The sequence below is a fragment of the Oncorhynchus keta genome, chromosome 12 (assembly GCF_023373465.1).
Source record: "Oncorhynchus keta strain PuntledgeMale-10-30-2019 chromosome 12, Oket_V2, whole genome shotgun sequence".
Lineage (NCBI taxonomy): Eukaryota > Metazoa > Chordata > Actinopteri > Salmoniformes > Salmonidae > Oncorhynchus > Oncorhynchus keta.
In genome coordinates, this window is record NC_068432.1 from 47656154 (window position 1) to 47677146 (window position 20993).

The 20993-nt window shown below is 45.8% G+C and overlaps 1 protein-coding gene across 1 annotated transcript in view; it reads right to left on the reverse strand.

Annotated features, from left to right (window-relative positions):
* shc3 (SHC (Src homology 2 domain containing) transforming protein 3) overlaps window positions 1-18648 on the reverse strand; it is a 110988-nt gene extending 92340 nt beyond the window's left edge. Inside the window, exon 1 of the mRNA XM_052458496.1 lies at window positions 16240-18648. Coding sequence (XP_052314456.1) covers window positions 16240-16956 — 717 coding nt within the window. The 5' untranslated portion in view covers window positions 16957-18648. The remainder of the gene's footprint in view (window positions 1-16239) is intronic.
* Between the last annotated feature and the right edge of the window lie 2345 nt (window positions 18649-20993).

The following is a 20993-nucleotide window of genomic DNA, read 5'->3' on the forward strand; positions in this document are numbered from 1 at the left end:
AGTGTCTGTCTGAGCAATAGCATCAGGCCAGGTTAGTGACTGTCTGAGCTATAGCAGCAGGCCAGGTTAGTGACTGTCTGAGCAATAGCATCAGGCCAGGTTAGTGTCTGTCTGAGCAATAGCATCAGGCCAGGTTAGTGTCTGTCTGAGCAATAGCATCAGGCCAGGTTAGTGTCTGTCTGAGCAATAGCATCAGGCCAGGTTAGTGTCTGTCTGAGCAATAGCATCAGGCCAGGTTAGTGTCTGTCTGAGCAATAGCATCAGGCCAGGTTAGTGTCTGTCTGAGCAATAGCATCAGGCCAGGTTAGTGTCTGTCTGAGCAATAGCATCAGGCCAGGTTAGTGACTGTCTGAGCTATAGCAGCAGGCCAGGGCAGGTTTGTGTCTGTCTGAGATAAAGCAGCAGGTCCGGTTAGTGACTGTCTGAGCTATAGCAGCAGGCCGGGGCAGGTTTGTGTCTGTCTGAGATAAAGCAGCAGGTCCGGTTAGTGTCTGTCTGAGCTATAGCAGCAGGCCAGGGAGGGTTAGTGTCTATCTGAGAAAAAGCAGCAGGACAGGTTAGTGTCTGTCTAAGATAAAGCAGCAGGCCAGGTTAGTGTCTGGTTGAGCAATAGCAGCAGGCCAGGTTAGTGTCTGTCTGAGCTATAGCAGCAGGCCAGGGACAGGTTAGTGTCTGTCTGAGCAATAGCTGCAGGCCAGGTTTGTGTCTGTCTGAGTTATAGCAGCAGGCCAGGTTAGTGTCTGTCTGAGCTATAACAGAAGTTTAGGTTAGTGTCTGTCTGAGCAATAGCAGCAGGCCAGGTTAGTGTCTGTCTGAGATATAGCAGCAGTCCAGGTTTGTGTCTGTCTGAGATATAGCAGCAGGCCAGGTTTGTGTCTGTCAGAGCAATAGCAGCACGCCAGGTTTGTGTCTGTCTGAGAAATAGCAGCAGGCCAGGCAAGGTTATTGAGTGTCTGAGGAATAGCAGCAGGCCAGGCCAGGTTAGTGTCTGTCTGAGCTATTTTAGCAGGCCAGGTTAGTGTCTGTCTGAGCTATAGCAGCAGGGCAAGTCAGTGACTGTCTGAACTATAGCAGCAAGTCAGGTTAATGTCTGTCTGAGCTATATCAGCAGGCCAGGTTAGTGTCTGTCTCAGCTATAGCAGCAGGCCAGGTTAGCGTCTTTCTGAACTATATCAGCAGGCCAGGTTAGTGTCTGTCTCAGCTATAGCAGTAGGCCAAGTTAGCGCCTGTCAGAGCTATAGCAGCAGGCCAAGTGAGTATCTGTTTGAGCTATAGCAGCAGGACAGTTTAGTGTCTGTCCGAGCAACATGAGCAGACCAGGGCATGTTAGTATATGTCTGAGCTATAGCAGTAGGCCAAGTTAGCGTCAGTCTGAGCTATAGCAGTAGTCCAAGTTAGAGTCTGTCTAAGCTATAGCAGCAGGCCTGGTTAATATCTGTCTGAGCTATAGCAGCAGGCCAGGTTAGTGTCTGTCTGAGCTATAGCAGCAGGCCAGGTTAGTGTCTGTCTGAGTAATAGCAGCAGGCCAGGTTTGTGTCTGTCTGAGAAAAAGCAGCAGGCCAGGTTAGTGTCTGGTTGAGCAATAGCAGCAGGCCAGGTTAGTGTCTGTCTGAGCTATAGCAGCAGGCCAGGTTAGTGTCTGTCTGAGCAATAGCAGCAGGCCAGGTTTGTGTCTGTCTGAGGTATAGCAGCAGGCCCGGTTTGTGTCTGTCTGAGATATAGCAGCAGGCCAGGTTACTGTCTGTCTGAGCTATAGCAGCAGGCCCGGTTTGTGTCTGTCTGAGATATAGCAGCAGGCCAGTGAGTGTTAGTGTCTGTCTGAGCAATAGCAGCAGGCCAGGGAAGATTAGTGTCCAGCTGAGCTATAGCAGCAGGCCAGGTTACTGTCTGTCTGAGATGTAGCAGCAGGCCAGTGGTGTTAGAATCTGTCTGAGCAATAGCAGCAGGCCAGGGAAGTTAGTGTCCAGCTGAGCTATAGCAGCAGGCCAGGTTACTGTCTGTCTGAGATGTTGCAGCAGGCCAGTGAGTGTTAGAATCTGGCTGAGCAATAGCAGCAGGCCAGGGAAGATTAGTGTCCAGCTGAGCTATAGCAGCAGGCAACGGCAGGTTACTGTCTGCCTGAGATATAACATCAGGCCAGGTTAGTGTCTGTCTGAGCAATAGCATCAGGCCAGGTTAGTGACTGTCTGAGCTATAGCAGCAGGCCAGGTTAGTGACTGTCTGAGCAATAGCATCAGGCCAGGTTAGTGTCTGTCTGAGCAATAGCATCAGGCCAGGTTAGTGTCTGTCTGAGCAATAGCATCAGGCCAGGTTAGTGTCTGTCTGAGCAATAGCATCAGGCCAGGTTAGTGTCTGTCTGAGCAATAGCATCAGGCCAGGTTAGTGTCTGTCTGAGAATAGCATCAGGCCAGGTTAGTGTCTGTCTGAGCAATAGCATCAGGCCAGGTTAGTGACTGTCTGAGCTATAGCAGCAGGCCAGGGCAGGTTTGTGTCTGTCTGAGATAAAGCAGCAGGTCCGGTTAGTGACTGTCTGAGCTATAGCAGCAGGCCAGGGCAGGTTTGTGTCTGTCTGAGATAAAGCAGCAGGCCAGGTTAGTGTCTGTCTGAGCTATAGCAGCAGGCCAGGGAGGTTAGTGTCTATCTGAGAAAAAGCAGCAGGACAGGTTAGTGTCTGTCTAAGATAAAGCAGCAGGCCAGGTTAGTGTCTGGTTGAGCAATAGCAGCAGGCCAGGTTAGTGTCTGTCTGAGCTATAGCAGCAGGCCAGGGACAGGTTAGTGTCTGTCTGAGCAATAGCTGCAGGCCAGGTTTGTGTCTGTCTGAGTTATAGCAGCAGGCCAGGTTAGTGTCTGTCTGAGCTATAACAGAAGTTTAGGTTAGTGTCTGTCTGAGCAATAGCAGCAGGCCAGGTTAGTGTCTGTCTGAGATATAGCAGCAGTCCAGGTTTGTGTCTGTCTGAGATATAGCAGCAGGCCAGGTTTGTGTCTGTCAGAGCAATAGCAGCACGCCAGGTTTGTGTCTGTCTGAGAAATAGCAGCAGGCCAGGCAAGGTTATTGAGTGTCTGAGGAATAGCAGCAGGCCAGGCCAGGTTAGTGTCTGTCTGAGCTATTTTAGCAGGCCAGGTTAGTGTCTGTCTGAGCTATAGCAGCAGGGCAAGTCAGTGACTGTCTGAACTATAGCAGCAAGTCAGGTTAGTGTCTGTCTGAGCTATATCAGCAGGCCAGGTTAGTGTCTGTCTCAGCTATAGCAGCAGGCCAGGTTAGTGTCTGTCTGAACTATATCAGCAGGCCAGGTTAGTGTCTGTCTCAGCTATAGCAGTAGGCAAGGTTAGCGCCTGTCAGAGCTATAGCAGCAGGCCAAGTGAGTATCTGTTTGAGCTATAGCAGCAGGACAGTTTAGTGTCTGTCCGAGCAACATGAGCAGACCAGGGCATGTTAGTATATGTCTGAGCTATAGCAGTAGGCCAAGTTAGCGTCAGTCTGAGCTATAGCAGTAGTTAGAGTCTGTCTAAGCTATAGCAGCAGGCCTGGTTAATATCTGTCTGAGCTATAGCAGCAGGCCAGGTTAGTGTCTGTCTGAGCTATAGCAGCAGGCCAGGTTAGTGTCTGTCTGAGTAATAGCAGCAGGCCAGGTTTGTGTCTGTCTGAGAAAAAGCAGCAGGCCAGGTTAGTGTCTGGTTGAGCAATAGCAGCAGGCCAGGTTAGTGTCTGTCTGAGCTATAGCAGCAGGCCAGGTTAGTGTCTGTCTGAGCAATAGCAGCAGGCCAGGTTTGTGTCTGTCTGAGGTATAGCAGCAGGCCCGGTTTGTGTCTGTCTGAGATATAGCAGCAGGCCAGGTTACTGTCTGTCTGAGCTATAGCAGCAGGCCCGGTTTGTGTCTGTCTGAGATATAGCAGCAGGCCAGTGAGTGTTAGAATCTGTCTGAGCAATAGCAGCAGGCCAGGGAAGATTAGTGTCCAGCTGAGCTATAGCAGCAGGCCAGGTTACTGTCTGTCTGAGATGTAGCAGCAGGCCAGTGAGTGTTAGAATCTGGCTGAGCAATAGCAGCAGGCCAGGGAAGATTAGTGTCCAGCTGAGCTATAGCAGCAGGCCAGGTTACTGTCTGTCTGAGATGTTGCAGCAGGCCAGTGAGTGTTAGAATCTGGCTGAGCAATAGCAGCAGGCCAGGGAAGATTAGTGTCCAGCTGAGCTATAGCAGCAGGCAATGGCAGGTTACTGTCTGCCTGAGATATAACATCAGGCCAGGTTAGTGTCTGTCTGAGCAATAGCATCAGGCCAGGTTAGTGACTGTCTGAGCTATAGCAGCAGGCCAGGTTAGTGACTGTCTGAGCAATAGCATCAGGCCAGGTTAGTGTCTGTCTGAGCAATAGCATCAGGCCAGGTTAGTGTCTGTCTGAGCAATAGCATCAGGCCAGGTTAGTGTCTGTCTGAGCAATAGCATCAGGCCAGGTTAGTGTCTGTCTGAGCAATAGCATCAGGCCAGGTTAGTGTCTGTCTGAGCAATAGCATCAGGCCAGGTTAGTGTCTGTCTGAGCAATAGCATCAGGCCAGGTTAGTGTCTGTCTGAGCAATAGCATCAGGCCAGGTTAGTGACTGTCTGAGCTATAGCAGCAGGCCAGGGCAGGTTTGTGTCTGTCTGAGATAAAGCAGCAGGTCCGGTTAGTGACTGTCTGAGCTATAGCAGCAGGCCGGGCAGGTTTGTGTCTGTCTGAGATAAAGCAGCAGGTCCGGTTAGTGTCTGTCTGAGCTATAGCAGCAGGCCAGGGAGGGTTAGTGTCTATCTGAGAAAAAGCAGCAGGACAGGTTAGTGTCTGTCTAAGATAAAGCAGCAGGCCAGGTTAGTGTCTGGTTGAGCAATAGCAGCAGGCCAGGTTAGTGTCTGTCTGAGCTATAGCAGCAGGCCAGGGACAGGTTAGTGTCTGTCTGAGCAATAGCTGCAGGCCAGGTTTGTGTCTGTCTGAGTTATAGCAGCAGGCCAGGTTAGTGTCTGTCTGAGCTATAACAGAAGTTTAGGTTAGTGTCTGTCTGAGCAATAGCAGCAGGCCAGGTTAGTGTCTGTCTGAGATATAGCAGCAGTCCAGGTTTGTGTCTGTCTGAGATATAGCAGCAGGCCAGGTTTGTGTCTGTCAGAGCAATAGCAGCACGCCAGGTTTGTGTCTGTCTGAGAAATAGCAGCAGGCCAGGCAAGGTTATTGAGTGTCTGAGGAATAGCAGCAGGCCAGGCCAGGTTAGTGTCTGTCTGAGCTATTTTAGCAGGCCAGGTTAGTGTCTGTCTGAGCTATAGCAGCAGGGCAAGTCAGTGACTGTCTGAACTATAGCAGCAAGTCAGGTTAATGTCTGTCTGAGCTATATCAGCAGGCCAGGTTAGTGTCTGTCTCAGCTATAGCAGCAGGCCAGGTTAGCGTCTTTCTGAACTATATCAGCAGGCCAGGTTAGTGTCTGTCTCAGCTATAGCAGTAGGCCAAGTTAGCGCCTGTCAGAGCTATAGCAGCAGGCCAAGTGAGTATCTGTTTGAGCTATAGCAGCAGGACAGTTTAGTGTCTGTCCGAGCAACATGAGCAGACCAGGGCATGTTAGTATATGTCTGAGCTATAGCAGTAGGCCAAGTTAGCGTCAGTCTGAGCTATAGCAGTAGTCCAAGTTAGAGTCTGTCTAAGCTATAGCAGCAGGCCAAGTTAGTGCCTGTCTGAGATATAGCAGCAGGCCAAGTTAGTGTCTGTCTGAGTTATAGCAGCAGGCCAGGATGGGTTAGTGTCTGTCTGAGAAAAAGCAGCAGGCCAGGTTAGTGTCTGGTTGAGCAACAGAAGCAGGCCAGGTTAGTGTCTGTCTGAGCTATAGCAGCAGGCCAGGTTAGTGTCTGTCTGAGCAATAGCAGCAGGCCAGGTTTGTGTCTGTCTGAGCTATAGCAGCAGGCCCGGTTTGTGTCTGTCTGAGATATAGCAGCAGGCCAGGTTACTGTCTGTCTGAGCTATAGAGGCAGGACCGGTTAGTGTCTGTCTGAGCTATAGCAGCAGGCCAGGTTAGTGTCTGGTTGAGCAATAGCAGCAAGCCAGGTTAGTGTCTGTCTGAGCAATAGCAGCAGGAGAGGTGAGTGTCTGTCTGAGCAATAGCAGCAGGCCAGGTTTGTGTCTGTCTGAGGTATAGCAGCAGGCCCGGTTTGTGTCTGTCTGAGATATAGCAGCAGGCCAGGTTACTGTCTGTCTGAGCTATAGCAGCAGGCCCGGTTTGTGTCTGTCTGAGATATAGCAGCAGGCCAGGTAACTGTCTGAGCTTTAGCAGCAGGCCCGGTTTGTGTCTGTCTGAGATATAGCAGCAGGCCAGGTTACTGTCTGTCTGAGATGTAGCAGCAGGCCAGTGAGTGTTAGAATCTGTCTGAGCTATAGCAGCAGGCCAGGGAAGATTAGTGTCCAGCTGAGCTATAGCAGCAGGCAACGGCAGGTTACTGTCTGCCTGAGATATAACATCAGGCCAGGTTAGTGTCTGTCTGAGCAATAGCATCAGGCCAGGTTAGTGACTGTCTGAGCTATAGCAGCAGGCCGGGGCAGGTTTGTGTCTGTCTGAGATATAACATCAGGCCAGGTTAGTGTCTGTCTGAGCAATAGCATCAGGCCAGGTTAGTGACTGTCTGAGCTATAGCAGCAGGCCAGGTTAGTGACTGTCTGAGCTATAGCAGCAGGCCGGGGCAGTTTTGTGTCTGTCTGAGATAAAGCAGCAGGTCCGGTTAGTGTCTGGTTGAGCAATAGCAGCAGGCCAGGTTAGTGTCTGTCTGAGCTATAGCAGCAGGCCAGGGACAGGTTAGTGTCTGTCTGAGCAATAGCTGCAGGCCAGGTTACTGTCTGTCTGAGTTATAGCAGTAGGCCAGGTTAGTGTCTGTCTGAGATATAGCAGCAGGCCAGGTTTGTGTCTGTCTGAGTTATAGCAGCAGGCCAGGTTTGTGTCTGTCTGAGTTATAGCAGTAGGCCAGGTTTGTGTCTTTCTGAGTTATAGCAGCAGGCCAGGTTTGTGTCTGTCTGAGTTATAGCAGCAGGCCAGGTTAGTGTCTGTCTGAGTTATAGCAGCAGTCCCCCCCTTTAAGATTTAGATGCACTATTGTAAAGTGACTGTTCTACTGGATGTCATAAGGTGAATGCACCAATTTGTAAGTCGCTCTGGATAAGAGCGTCTGCTAAATGACTTAAATGTAAATGTAAATGTAAATATAGCAGCAGGCCAGGTTAGTGTCTGTCTGAGATATAGCAGCACGCCAGATTTGTGTCTGTCTGAGAAATAGAAGCAGGCCAGGCAAGGTTATTGAGTGTCTGAGGAATAGCAGCAGGCCAGGCCAGGTTAGTGTCTGTCTGAGCTATTTTAGCAGGCCTAATTAGTGTCTGTCTGAGCAATAGCAGCAGGCCAGGCCAGGTTAGTGTCTGTCTGAGCTATTTTAGCAGGCCTAATTAGTGTCTGTCTGAGCTATAGCAGCAGGGCTTGTAACGTCAGTGACTGTCTGAACTATGTATGCACACATGACAAGTCAGGTTAATGTCTGTCTGAGCTATATCAGCAGGCCAGGTTAGTGTCTGTCTCAGCTATAGCAGCAGGCCAGGTTAGCGTCTTTCTGAACTATATCAGCAGGTCAGGTTAGTGTCTGTCTCAGCTATAGCAGTAGGCCAAGTTAGCGCCTGTCAGAGCTATAGCAGCAGGCCAAGTGAGTATCTGTTTGAGCTATAGCAGCAGGACAGTTTAGTGTCTGTCCGAGCAACATGAGCAGACCAGGGCATGTTATAGCAGTATGTCTGAGCTATAGCAGTAGGCCAAGTTAGAGTCTGTCTAAGCTATAGCAGCAGGCCTGGTTAATATCTGTCTGAGCTATAGCAGCAGGCCAGGTTAATATCTGTCTGAGCTATAGCAGCAGGCCAAGTTAGCGCCTGTCTGAGATATAGCAGCAGGCCAGGTTAGTGTCTGTCTGAGATATAGCAGCAGGCCAGGTTAGTGTCTGTCTGAGATATAGCAGCAGGCCAAGTTAGCGCCTGTCTGAGATATAGCAGCAGGCCAGGTTAGTGTCTGTCTGAGATATAGCAGCAGGCCAGGTTAGTGTCTGTCTGAGATATAGCAGAAGGCCAGGTTAGTGTCTGTCTGAGCTATAGCATCAAGGAAGGTTTGTGTCTGTCTGAGCTATATCAGCAGGCCAGGGCAGGTAAATGTCTAGCTGACCTAAAGCAGCAGTCCAGGGAACGTAGGTGTCAGTCTGAGCTATAGCAGCAGGCCCGGATAGTGTCTGTCTGAGATATAGCAGCAGGCCAGGTTAGTGTCTGTCTGAGATATAGCAGCAGGCCAAGTTAGCGCCTGTCTGAGATATAGCAGCAGGCCAGGTTAGTATCTGTCTGAAGTAAAGCAGCAGGCCAGAGGAGGTTATTGTCTGCCTGAGCTACAGCAGCAGGCCAGAGGAGGTTAGTGTCTGTATGAGCTATAGCAGCAGGCCAGAGGAGATAGTCTCTATCTGAACAATTGTAGCAGGCCAGGAAAGGTTAGTGTCTAGGTGAGCTAGAGCAGCAGGCCAGGTTAGTATCTGTCTGAAGTAAAGCAGCAGGCCAGGATAGTGGCTGTCTGAGAAATAGCAGCAGGGCAGTTTAGTGTCTGTCTGAGCTATAGCAACAGGACAGGTTAGTGTCTGCCTGAGCTATACCAGCAGGCCAGGCCAGGTTAGCATCTGTCTGAGATATAGCAGCAGGCCAGGTTAGTGTCTGTCTGAGATATAGCAGCAGGCCAGAAAAGGTTCATGTCTGTCTGAGCTATAGCAGCAGGCCAGGTTAGTGTCTGTCTGAGATATTGCAGCAGGCCAGGTTAGTGTCTGTCTGAGCTAGAGCAGCAGGCCAGGTTAGTGTCCGTCTGAGCTATAGCAGCAGGCCAGGTTAGTGTCCGTCTGAGCTATAGCAGCAGGCCAGGCCAGGTTAGCGTCTGTCTGAGCTATAGTAGCAGGCCAGTTTAGTGTCCGTCTGAGCTATAGCAGCAGGCCAGGTTAATGTCTGCCGGAGCTATAGCAGCAGGCCAGGTTAATGTCTGTCTGAGCTATAGCAGCAGGCCAGGTTAATGTCTACCTGAGCTATAGCAGCAGGCCAGGTTAATGTCTGTCTGAGCTATAGCAGCAGGCCATTTAAGGTTGGTGTCTTTCTGAGCTATAGCAGCAGGCCAGGTTAGCGTATGTCTCAGTTATAGCAGCAGGCCAGAGAAGGCAAGTGTTTTTCTGAGCTATCGCAGCAGGCCAGGTTAGTGTCTGTCTGAGCTATAGCAGCAGGCCAGGGCAGATTAGTGTCTGTCTGAGCTATAGAAGCAGGCCAGGGCAGGTGTGTTTCTGTCTGAGCTATAGCAGCAGGCCAGGGCAGGTGTATTTCTGTCTGAGCTATAGGATCAAAACAGGGAAGTTTAGTGTCTGTCTGAGCTATAGCAGCAGGCCAGGTTAGTGTCTGTCTGAGCTATGAGAGCAGGCCAGGGCAGGTTAGTGTCTGTAAGCACGGTGACCTACACTATCCAGGGGACTAATTTCCTCTCACGGAGAGACACCTGTTAGTGCAGTATGATACAATGAATGTAATTGTCTCCCAATCCCATTCAGTATAACATCCACCCACATACCCTCCTCTCTTCTAGCTGGCTAATGCCACTGGCAAGGAACATTTTGTCCCTTGAATAAAAAAAGAGCGAGATGGAGTTTCTCTCCTCATCTTCACTCAGACAGACTCATAAAGAAGTGGCTCTAAACAAAACAGGGCAAAAAGGAGGAAATTAATGAAAAACACTTGATAATAATCATGCACAGTGCCGTGTGCTTCCTGGTTGGTTGGTTAACCTCTGTGTGCTTCCTGGTTGGTTGGTTAACCTCTGTGTGCTTCCTGGTTGGTTGGTTAACCTCTGTAGCCGTTTGGTCACGGGTGATACAGAATGCTATGGATATATTACGTGCACAGATATAATAGAAACAGATCTTTATTGATCGATTTGCATTGACAGTAAATGTTTTTGCTTTCAGAGTACCTTAAAGTGAGTACCCACAGTTGATCAAGTGAGGTGTCTGTCAATGTATGAGGTTTTGTAACCACAATGCAGGACCATATAAAGGTGATGGAAGGTAAATCAACAGTCGAGGGTCGTGAAGGGGTGGATACAGGCTACGGGACCTGCAGTGTTGCTATACTGTTTAAATGCCATGTTTGGTTGGTAAATAACAATACCTGTAAATAACAAACCATGTTTTTTGAATCATGGAGAGAGTGAAAGGGAACAAAGTCCAACTTACTTCAGGCAGTGGAGAGAGAGATGAGTGGAGAGAGAGAGATGAGTGGAGAGAAAGATGTGTGGAGAGAGATGAGTGGAGAGAGAGATGTGTGGAGAGAGATGAGTGGAGAGAGAGAGATGAGTGGAGAGGGAGAGATGAGTGGAGAGAAAGATGTGTGGAGAGAGATGAGTGGAGAGAGAGAGATGAGGGGAGAGAGAGATGAGTGGAGATAGAGATGAGTGGAGAGAGAGATGAGTGGAGAGAGAGAGAGATGAGTGGAGAGAAAGAGATGAGTGGAGAGAAAGATGTGTGGAGAGAGATGAGTGGAGAGAGAGAGATGAGGAGAGAGAGAGATGAGTGGAGAGAGAGATGAGTGGAGAGAGAGATGAGTGGAGAGAGAGATGAGTGGAGAGAAAGATGTGTGGAGAGAGATGAGTGGAGAGAGAGAGATGAGGGGAGAGAGAGATGAGTGGAGAGAGAGAGAGATGAGTGGAGAGAGAGATGAGTGGAGAGAGAGAGATGAGTGGAGAGAGAGGGATGAGTGGAGAGAGGGATGAGTGGAGAGAGAGAGAGAGAGATGAGTGGAGAGAGAGATGAGTGGAGAGAGAGATGAGTGGAGAGAGAGATGAGTGGAGAGAAAGATGTGTGGAGAGAGATGAGTGGAGAGAGAGATGAGTAAAATATAATCTAAATAATATATAGCTAGCCAGGACATATACATAGCTATAAATATAGCTCACAATACAATATTTCAACCAGAGGCCCCATTTTTTACAGTGCATTTCCAATGTACGCATCACTGTGTCTCAAATGACTGCATTTATTATCCATAACAGAAACAAAGGCAGGTGCAGAGAGCTAATCCTATTTCAATCTAATCTGACACTGAACCATCATTGTATGTTGGAGGCAAAGTATCAACAGGAAGAGAAAGACTGTAATACCAAGCAACTATTGAACTCACCAGAGACACACAGTAGCAAATGTAATCAGAACATTTTTAGCAAGAATACCAAAAATGCAACATCCTCCACTCTTTATCAATCAAGGCATATCTGGTATATTATAGCCCAAACTACATGTATCCACTGGCTATCCTCACTAGACCACACCTGAAGCTTTATATGAATATCCTATTCACTGTGTTGTTAGCTACGGAAATTGCATTTAATATGTAGCTACACCTTTAGTCAAGAATCAAACACTAACTTGGCCAGGGAGAGACACGAGGAGGATTGCTATGGTTACCGAGAAGTATGGAGAACAGCGTGTTAAAGGATTACTGGGTTCAGTTGCTCGTAAACTGAATTCAAAGCGCAATTTCTAATAAATATATATTTTTCATTGTTATTACACATTATCAACCAAACTAAACTGGTCATACCAGTATATAACAATATATATTTCTGTGTTGCGTACAGAACACGGTTAGCATAGCCTATGTGTCAGTAACAATACACATGAAAGACACCATATAGCACCATAATACAATACACTATCAACAGACATTAGAAAATGATCTACTAGTGTAGCGTTAAAATAGACTTCGGTGTCTAGAATGTTCACCACGGCAACAAGAATAAGTGTCAGTCAAAACCCCGGCTGTGTGTCAATGCCAACCACTGCTCTGTTAACCTAATGGAGCATGGTGTGTAACCACGACCACATGACATTAATTAAAAAGGCCCAAGAGCAGAATAGCACCAATAACTCAATAAACAGGCACAGCAGATAGGGGTTTGCATCCCAAATTGCACCCTATCCCCTACATAGTGCTAGGGCTCTGGTCAAAAATAGTGCACTATATAGGGATTAGGGTTCCATTTGGAACGCATTAAGACCGGGGGGAAAGTGCATGGGGGAGATGAGAGAGACCTATTTCCCCTTTCCCCTCTGTGGACACTTTCAATGTATTGATTCAACTGGCTGTGTGTGTCGGTCAAACTAACTCACTCTAACCCCACTGCTGCCTATTTGTTAATGGACTAACACCAGACAGGAAATGTGTCATTGGACATGAACATGCCTGATTCAGATATGTCAGACTCTATGAAATTCTGATCACACATTATTGTGTTTTCTTTCTTGTTCTTTCACCTGACAAACTGTTACGCTGCATTTCTCAAAATCAATTCAAACATAGAAATGAGCAGATATGTATTCATTTAATGTACAGGAGAAAGTGCTATATAGGTTCCCAGGGATCAGCATTGCTAATTATTGTATTGGAAAGAATCTGCAGATTCTGTTGTGGGTTTTAGTTGTTCCAACCACATCTTGTACAGGTCCTATTCATTCATATTTCCTCCATTCGTTTTCATAATCTGTTACTTACAACAACGATAGCCTACATTTGGTTAAACTTTGTGTAAATCTGTACTGCCTAAACGGTGTAAATTCTTGGTGACTGAATACACTTGTGCAGGTACATTGATATGATCTGAGAACAGTCGGTGAGGACAAGCATTTTGCTGCCTGTCTGATTCTCTTCCTTGTATCACTAGCTAGAGCCACAGCAGTATTCAGTCTCCACATATACAACACAGTACATATACAGTACATATACATATACAACACAGTACATATACAGTACATATACATATACAACACAGTACACATACAGTACATATACATATACAACACAGTACATATACAGTACAGTACATACACAGCACAGTACATATACAGTACAATACAGTACAGTACATATATAGTACATATACAATACAGTACATATACAGTACAGTACATATACAATACAGTACATATACAATACAGTACATATACAGTTGAAGTCGGATGTTTACATACACCTTAGCCAAATACATTTAAACTCAGTTTTTCACAATTCCTGACATTTAATCCCAGTAAAAATTCCATCTTAGGTCAGTTAGGATCACCACTTTATTTTAAGAATGTGAAATGTCAGAATAATAGTAGAGAGCTTTTATTTCTTTAATCACATTCCCAGTGGGTCAGAAGTTTACATACACTCAATTAGTATTTGGTAGCATTGCCTTTAAATTGATTAACTTGGGTCAAACGTTTTGGGTAGCCTTCCACAAGCTTCCTACAATAAGTTGGGTGAACTTTGACCCATTCCTCCTGACAGAGCTAGTGTATCTGAGTCAGGTTTGTAGGCCTCCTTGCTCGCACACACTTTTCCAGTTCTGCCCACAAATGTTCTATAGGATTGAGGTCAGGGCTTTGTGATGGCCACTCCAATACCTTGCCTTTGTTGTCCTTAAGCCATTTTGCCACAACTTTTAAAGTATGCTTGGGGTCATTGTCCATTTGGAAGACCCATTTGTGACCAAGCTTTAACTTCCTGACTGATGTCTTGAGATGTTGCTTCAATATATCCACATAATTTTCCTTTCCTCATGATGCCATCTCTTTTGTGAAGTGCACAAGTCACTCCTGCAGCAAAGCACCCCCACAAAATGATGCTGCCATCCACGTGTTTCATGGTTAGGATGGTGTTCTTCGGCTTGCAAGCCTCCCCCTTTTTCCTCCAAACATAACGATGGTCATTATGGCCAAACAGTTCTATTTTTGTTTCATCAGACCAGAGAACATTTCTCAAGAAAGTATGTCCCCATGTGCAGTTGCAAACCGTAGTCTGGCTTTTTTATGGCGGTTTTGGAGCAGTGGCTTCTTCCGTGCTGAGCGGCCTTTCAGGTTATGTCGATATAGGACTCTTTTTACTGTGGATAGAGATACTTTTGTACCTGTTTACTCCAGCATCTCACAAGGTCCTTTGCTGTTGTTCTGGGATTGATTTGCACTTTTTGCATCAAAGTACGTTCATCTCTAGGAGACAGAACGCGTCTCCTTCCTGAGCGGTATGACGGCTGCGTGGTCCCATGGTGTTTATACTTGCATACTATTGTTTGTACAGATGAACGTGGTACCTTCAGGCACTTGGAAATTACTCCCAAGGATGAACCAGACATGTGGAGGTCTACAAAAAAATTCTGAGGTCTTGGCTGATTTCATTTTTTTCCCATGATGTCAAGCAAAAAGGGGATGAGTTTGAAGGTAGGCCTTGAAATACATTGACAGGTACACCTCCAATTCTCCAATTGACTCAAATTACGTCAATTAGCCTAACAGAAGCTTCTAAAGCCATGACATCATTTTCTGGAATTTTCCAAGATGTTTAAAGGCACAGTCAACTTAGTGTATGTTCGGACTCACTGGAATTGTGATACAGTGAATTATAAGTGAAATAATCTGTCTGTAAACAACTGTTGGAAAAATTACTTGTGTCATACAGTAGATGTCCTAACCAACTTGCCAAAACTATAGTTTGTTATCAAGAAATTTGTGGAATGGTTGAAAAACAAGTTTAAATGACTCCAACCTAAGTGTATGTAAACTTCTGACTTCAACTGTACAATACATATACATTACATATACAGTACAGTACATATACAGTACATATACATATACAGTACATATACATATACATGTACAGTACATATACAGTACAGTACATATACAGTACATATACATATACAATACATATACAGTACAGTACATATACAGTACAGTACATATGCAGTACATATACATATACATTACATATACAGTACAGTACATATACAGTACATATACATATACAGTACATATACATATACATATACAGTACATATACAGTACAGTACATATACAGTACATATACATATACAATACATATACAGTACAGTACATATACAGTACAGTACATATGCAGTACATATACATATACAATACATATACAGTACAGTACATATACAGTACAGTACATATACAGTACAGTACATATACAATACATATACAGTACATATACAATACATATACAGTAGATATACAGTACAGTACATATACAGTACAGTACATATACAGTACATATACATATTCAATACAGTACATATTCAATACAGTACATTTACAGTACATATACATATACAATACATATACAGTACAGTACATATACAGTACATATACAGTACAGTACATATTCTATACAGTACATATACAGTACAGTACATATACAGTACATATACAGTACAGTACATACACAGTACATATTCAATACAATACATATTCAATACAGTACATATACAGTACAGTACATATACAGTACATATACATATACAATACATATACAGTACAGTACATATACAGTACAGTACATATACAGTACATATACATATACAATACATATACAGTACAGTACATATACAGTACATATACAGTACAGTACATATACAATACATATACAGTACAGTACATATACAGTACATATACAGTACAGTACATATACAGTATAGTACATATACAGTACATATACAGTACAGTACATATACAGTACAGTACATATACAGTACATATACATATACAATACATATACAGTACAGTACATATACAGTACATATACAGTACAGTACATATACAGTACAGTACATATACAGTACATATACAGTACAGTACATATACAGTATGGGCAAACATGTTTTAACCTAACCTGCGACAAAACATATAAAGGCATAAAAGGAGGAAAGGAAAAGAAAATACAAAAATGAAAGGATGAAGATGATCATAAACATAAAAACACATTGATAAACATAAAAGCATCTGGACGGTGGAGGCATGCTACATGGCCTTTTGTTACGGCATCAAAGGGTTTTCTCTGGTTTTATCAATGATGACCTTCTCTGTTTCTCTGAATTATTCAATGATTATTTGCTGGTCTTTCTCTTCACAATAATCCCTGCTGTTTCTATCTACGCCCACACTAGGGCAAGATGATGATCACGATCTGGCGGTTAGGCTACCGTACATTTTCTCCTTTTCAGTCATTGAGGGAAAAGAGAGAATGGGGGGAGAGGAGAGAGAAAAAGGAGAAAAAAATGTACAGATGAAGGGAGAGAGAGAGAGAGAGAGAGAGAGAGAGAGAGAGAGAGAGAGAGAGAGAGAGAGAGGAAAACCAAGAATCAACACCAACCTTTACAATGTACGTCACTCCGGGTCCAGAGATCTTCTCACTGGAATGCAGCCATCCTCTGGAACAGGGTTTATTCACCAGTCCACTGTTACCTCCTCCTCCACTAGGTCCCCAGTCCTCCCCTCCATGTCCCTGTCTCTGCCCAGCCTCCCTCTCTTCCAGCCCCAACCTGCTGCCCTTCTTTCCCCCTGCGTTGCTCATGGTGCCTGGCTCTTGCTGGGAGGAGTGGGAGTGGGAGCAGGGAGGGTGGTGGTGGTGGGAGATGCTGGAGGCTGAGCCACAGGAGGAGCCGTTACCACCACCACCGTTACCGCCACCGGAGGCTGCCAACGACACACTGGGGCCAGAGCCGCTACCAATGCAGCTGGATCCACCACCGGAGCCTCCAGCACCTTGCAGCTTGGAGAGGGTCAGGTCCTTGACGTGGGAGGGGAGGCTCTTGATACCCAGCAGGCTGGAGCCTGAGTTGGTGAACTTCAGGTTGGACACCTTGTTGATGAGGGTGCACAGGGTGGTGGCTCCATCGTCTGAGGGGTCGGCAGCGGGGTGGTGGTGGTTCACGCCGCCCTCGGATGGCGCTGCAGGAGGGGTGTACGGGGGCTCGGCGGAGGACGCAGGGGCTGCCGAGACCTTGGGGTTCATGGTGAGGCCGTGTAGATCATCGACGGACGTCACCGACTCATTCCTGAATCTGTTGTATTTGGTACGGTGAAGCATTCCCCTCTTCTCTGCCTCTGCCCCCTCCTCTGCCTTACAAACGCACCGGCAGATGTAACGCCGCCAAGTAAATTATCCTTCTCTCCTTAAACATAGCAAATGCCTTATAGTAACCCCAGCAGGCCCTGTATGATGGTTGACTAGAATTTTCTCTGCTGCTGAGGAAGTTAGAGAGCTGGGTTAGTGCTGCTGCTACTGCTGTTATTGATGCTGAGGCTGAGGTTGCTGTTAGGAAAATCCAACGCCGCGATGATCCAATCCGTTGGTAGAAAATAAACAGAAAAGAAGAACACAATCCATGGAAATAGAACATGGAGGAAAGGTGAAAAAAAGGTTCCAGAAGCTTCCAGAATGCAGAGAGAGAGAGAGATGGACGTGGTAGAGGAGGATATAGTTATATTGCGTTGCTGCTCTCCTCTCACTGTTGCCTACCGGCTCAAAGCAGAAGCATGACTCACAGATCTGAACAGAGACCTTCTCAACAAAAGGCTCACTGAACACTGAAAATCACTTCCTGTTACAAAAAAAAAATCCTCCCACTTACAGCACACTAGAACCAATCAATTCTCAAATTTCCCAGACGGATATTTCCTCTTCACCGCAGGAATGCTTTTCCATTTTATTCTGTGGTACGGTCGGTTGTGGGAAAAAGGGAAAGAGAATCGCAAGGACAAAAATATATCCTGATGATAAAAGATAATGAATGATTATCAACTTGTCTCCCTTCATACTCCCAGCACACATTATCTGGTTAGAACATACTCCTCTACAGACTGGGATTATGTTCCTGTGAAGGGGAAAATCTAAGTAATCGATGCTGAATATAGCCTACTGATGACAGGCGCTGAAAAATAAATAGGAAACAAGGAAAAATAACATTGATGTGAGTGATGGGCATGCAGCTGGCAATTAATCTATTCCATGTCCACAGTACTTCAGAAGAAGAGGACAATCTTCCTAGTATCTGTATTTGCAACAAAATGTACAAGTTGACTGTTACATTAACATACTGTTCTCATTGCAACGTGCATTTTATTTGCAATGACACGGACAAGGACATCAATACATATCTTCTATAACATCATAAAGGTAAATATTATATTATACCATGAGGATGACACATGCATGAGATTAAACACAAATATTTTAAACAAATGCAAAAAATAGACCCTAATCTTATATTAAAATACATCTAGATAACACATCTATGTATTTAAACGCATCAGTACACTTCATGATAATCTATCATTCAAAAAATATTGAACAACGTAGAATAGATATTTTCCTTCCTCTGTTGAATTTGCATTATCACTATTCTATTTACATTCTGAGACAAAGGATCAGTAGAATGATACTTCACCTCTCTGATAACAACCTGCCTGTCCTGAATTATCCCAGTGAATAATTCATAAACAGAATAAAAACACGTTTTCAAGTTAAACAGATAACACTGACTCAGCGCAGAACAGAAACACAAGAAGACAGGCTCATCCAAACAGCAAGGCAAGGCATCAGTAAAACAGCAGTCTAGATCAGCAGTCTTTCTACATGAAGCCAAAAACCATTCATGTAAAATGTCCACAGGAGCGACACAACTAAGAAGACTGACAGTCATTCATAAGCTTCCGCTCTCTCTTATCCTGCTGCTGCAGATTTCGCACTGCACTGCAGTCCCTCCCAACATCTCTCTGTCCCTCCCAACATCTCTCCCTCCCAACATCTCTCTCTCTCTCTCTCTCTGTCTATCTCTCTCTCTCTCTCTCTCTCTGTCTCTATCTATCTATCTATCTCTCTCTCTCGCTCTCTCTCTGTCTATCTATCTCTCTCTCTCTCACTCTCTCTGTCTCTCTCTCTGTCTATCTCTCGCTCTCTCTCTATCTATCTCTCTGTCTCTCTCTCGCTCTCTCTCTCTGTCTCTGTCTATCTCTCTCTCTCTCTCTCTCTCTCTCTCTCTCGCTCGCTCTCTCTCTCTCGCCTTCCTGCCTGGCAAATCCAGAAAAAAAGGAAAGCACGTTTGCTTTCTCCTCAGAAACAAAAGCAAACAAAAAAGGAAGGAGAGATAAAAGAAGCTTCTCTTAAATCAGACAAGAGAAAGAAGACGATAGAAGAATCAGAACGATGAAGGCAAATATTATTTAGTCTTTATGTGAATGAAACAGCTAGGCTCACATACCAATGTTTCTGTGAATGGAGCAAGGCCTTTCTATCTCTCTCTCTGCAAGGAAGGCAGTCCCTCGGGATGGAATGGTCTTATCCAATAAGAGACGAGCTGGATGACTCATTCAGGGTAGGCTTGCAGAATAGTGGAAGAATCCATTCTGAACGCAGGTGCCGATTCTTCCGGTTATAATAACACTATAAAAATTTTGAACAGTGAGGTATGTTATCATTTATATGTAAATATTGATATACATGGTGCAATGCTAATTTTGCAATGCTAATTTTGAATAACATAAAAGGAATTTGAAATATAAATTTTTACAAAAGAAAATGTACCCCCCTTCTCTTTTGAGATGATTTGTCACCGAGGGCTATTTTTTCTACATGCATATGAATGGTGGTCAGCTGCACATTCAGTTAATATGTCAAACGGCAACTACTGCAAAATGAACATGTATTATTGTGTTTCTGTCTAAATGTAATAATGTAGACATGTATTCTATTATAATAAATTGTTATAATAGTCCTCTGTAGCTCAGTTGAAAGGCCTTGCAACGCCATGGTTGTGGGTTCGATTCCCACGGGGGACCAGTGCAAAAAAAAGTATGAAAAAAAATGTATGCGCTTATTACTTATTACTAAATGACTAGAATGTAAATGTAATGTAATGGCTGGTGGTAGATTATCACGTTTAAGGTAAGACCCAGACTGTGTCGAAGTAACAATGTTTATTACAACAACAGGGGCAAAGGTACAGGACGGCAGGCAGGCTGAGGGTCAGGTCAGGCAGAGGTCGGTAATCCAGATTGGGGCAAAGGTACAGGACGGCAGGCAGGCTCAGGGTCAGGGCAGGCAGAAGGGTAAAAAGCCGGGAAAAACTAGAAAACAGGAACTTTGACAAGACAGGAGCAATGGGAAAAATACTGGTAGGTTCAACGTACAAAACTAACTGGCAACAGACAAACAGAGAACACAGGTATAAATACACCGGGGATAATGGGTACGATGGGCGACACCTGGAGAGGGGTGGAGACAATCACAGAGACAGGTGAAACAGATCAGGGTGTGACAGTACCCCCCTCTAGGGACGCCACCTGGCGTCCTACCTGGGCGCATACCCGGTCAACAGGGGTGTCGGCATTTGAAATCCACGATGAGGCATGGGTCTAGGATGTCCCTGGCGGGGACCCAGCACCTCTCCTCCTCGCCGGTTGACAGTCGATGAGATGGGGGAGAGGGGTGGGCCTGGAAACAGGAGACAAAGGGCTGTGAGACATGGATTTAACTCTGGACACATGAAAAGTAGGAAGTATTCTGAGGGTACGGGGCAACAGAGGATGAATAGCAGAGGGTATAATGATCTTGGAGCAGGGGAGAATGGTCTCTACTTCCAGAGGTGTAGCCATGGGGCAATAGCAGCGTGCCAGCGCATCAGGCTTGACATTCTAGGGTACCGGTCGGTGCTGCGGAAGCGAAGTGGCCCGGGCCTTACTGTACCCCTCCCAGAGGTCCTGGTACTCCACGGGAATGGCGGAGAGGTCCGAAGCAATTTCCAAGCCCCCAGAACGACGCCCCGGGGCAGACAGAGCTGACTTCAGGCAATGAGTGTGGCCAAATGGGCTCCAGCCCACAAGGGCAGCAGTAAACCAGTCAATAGAGGAATTGTGTTGCTGGAGCCAAGAGAATCCCAATACCACGTGAACCTGCGGAGACTCAATTAGCAGGAATTGGATCGTCTCGCTGTGGTTCCCCGACACTCATGGGTTGTCTCGCTGTGGTTCCCCGACACTCATGGGTTGTCTCGCTGTGGTTCCCCGACACTCATGGGTTGTCTCGCTGTGGTTCCCCGGCACTCATGTGTTGTCTCGCTGTGGTTC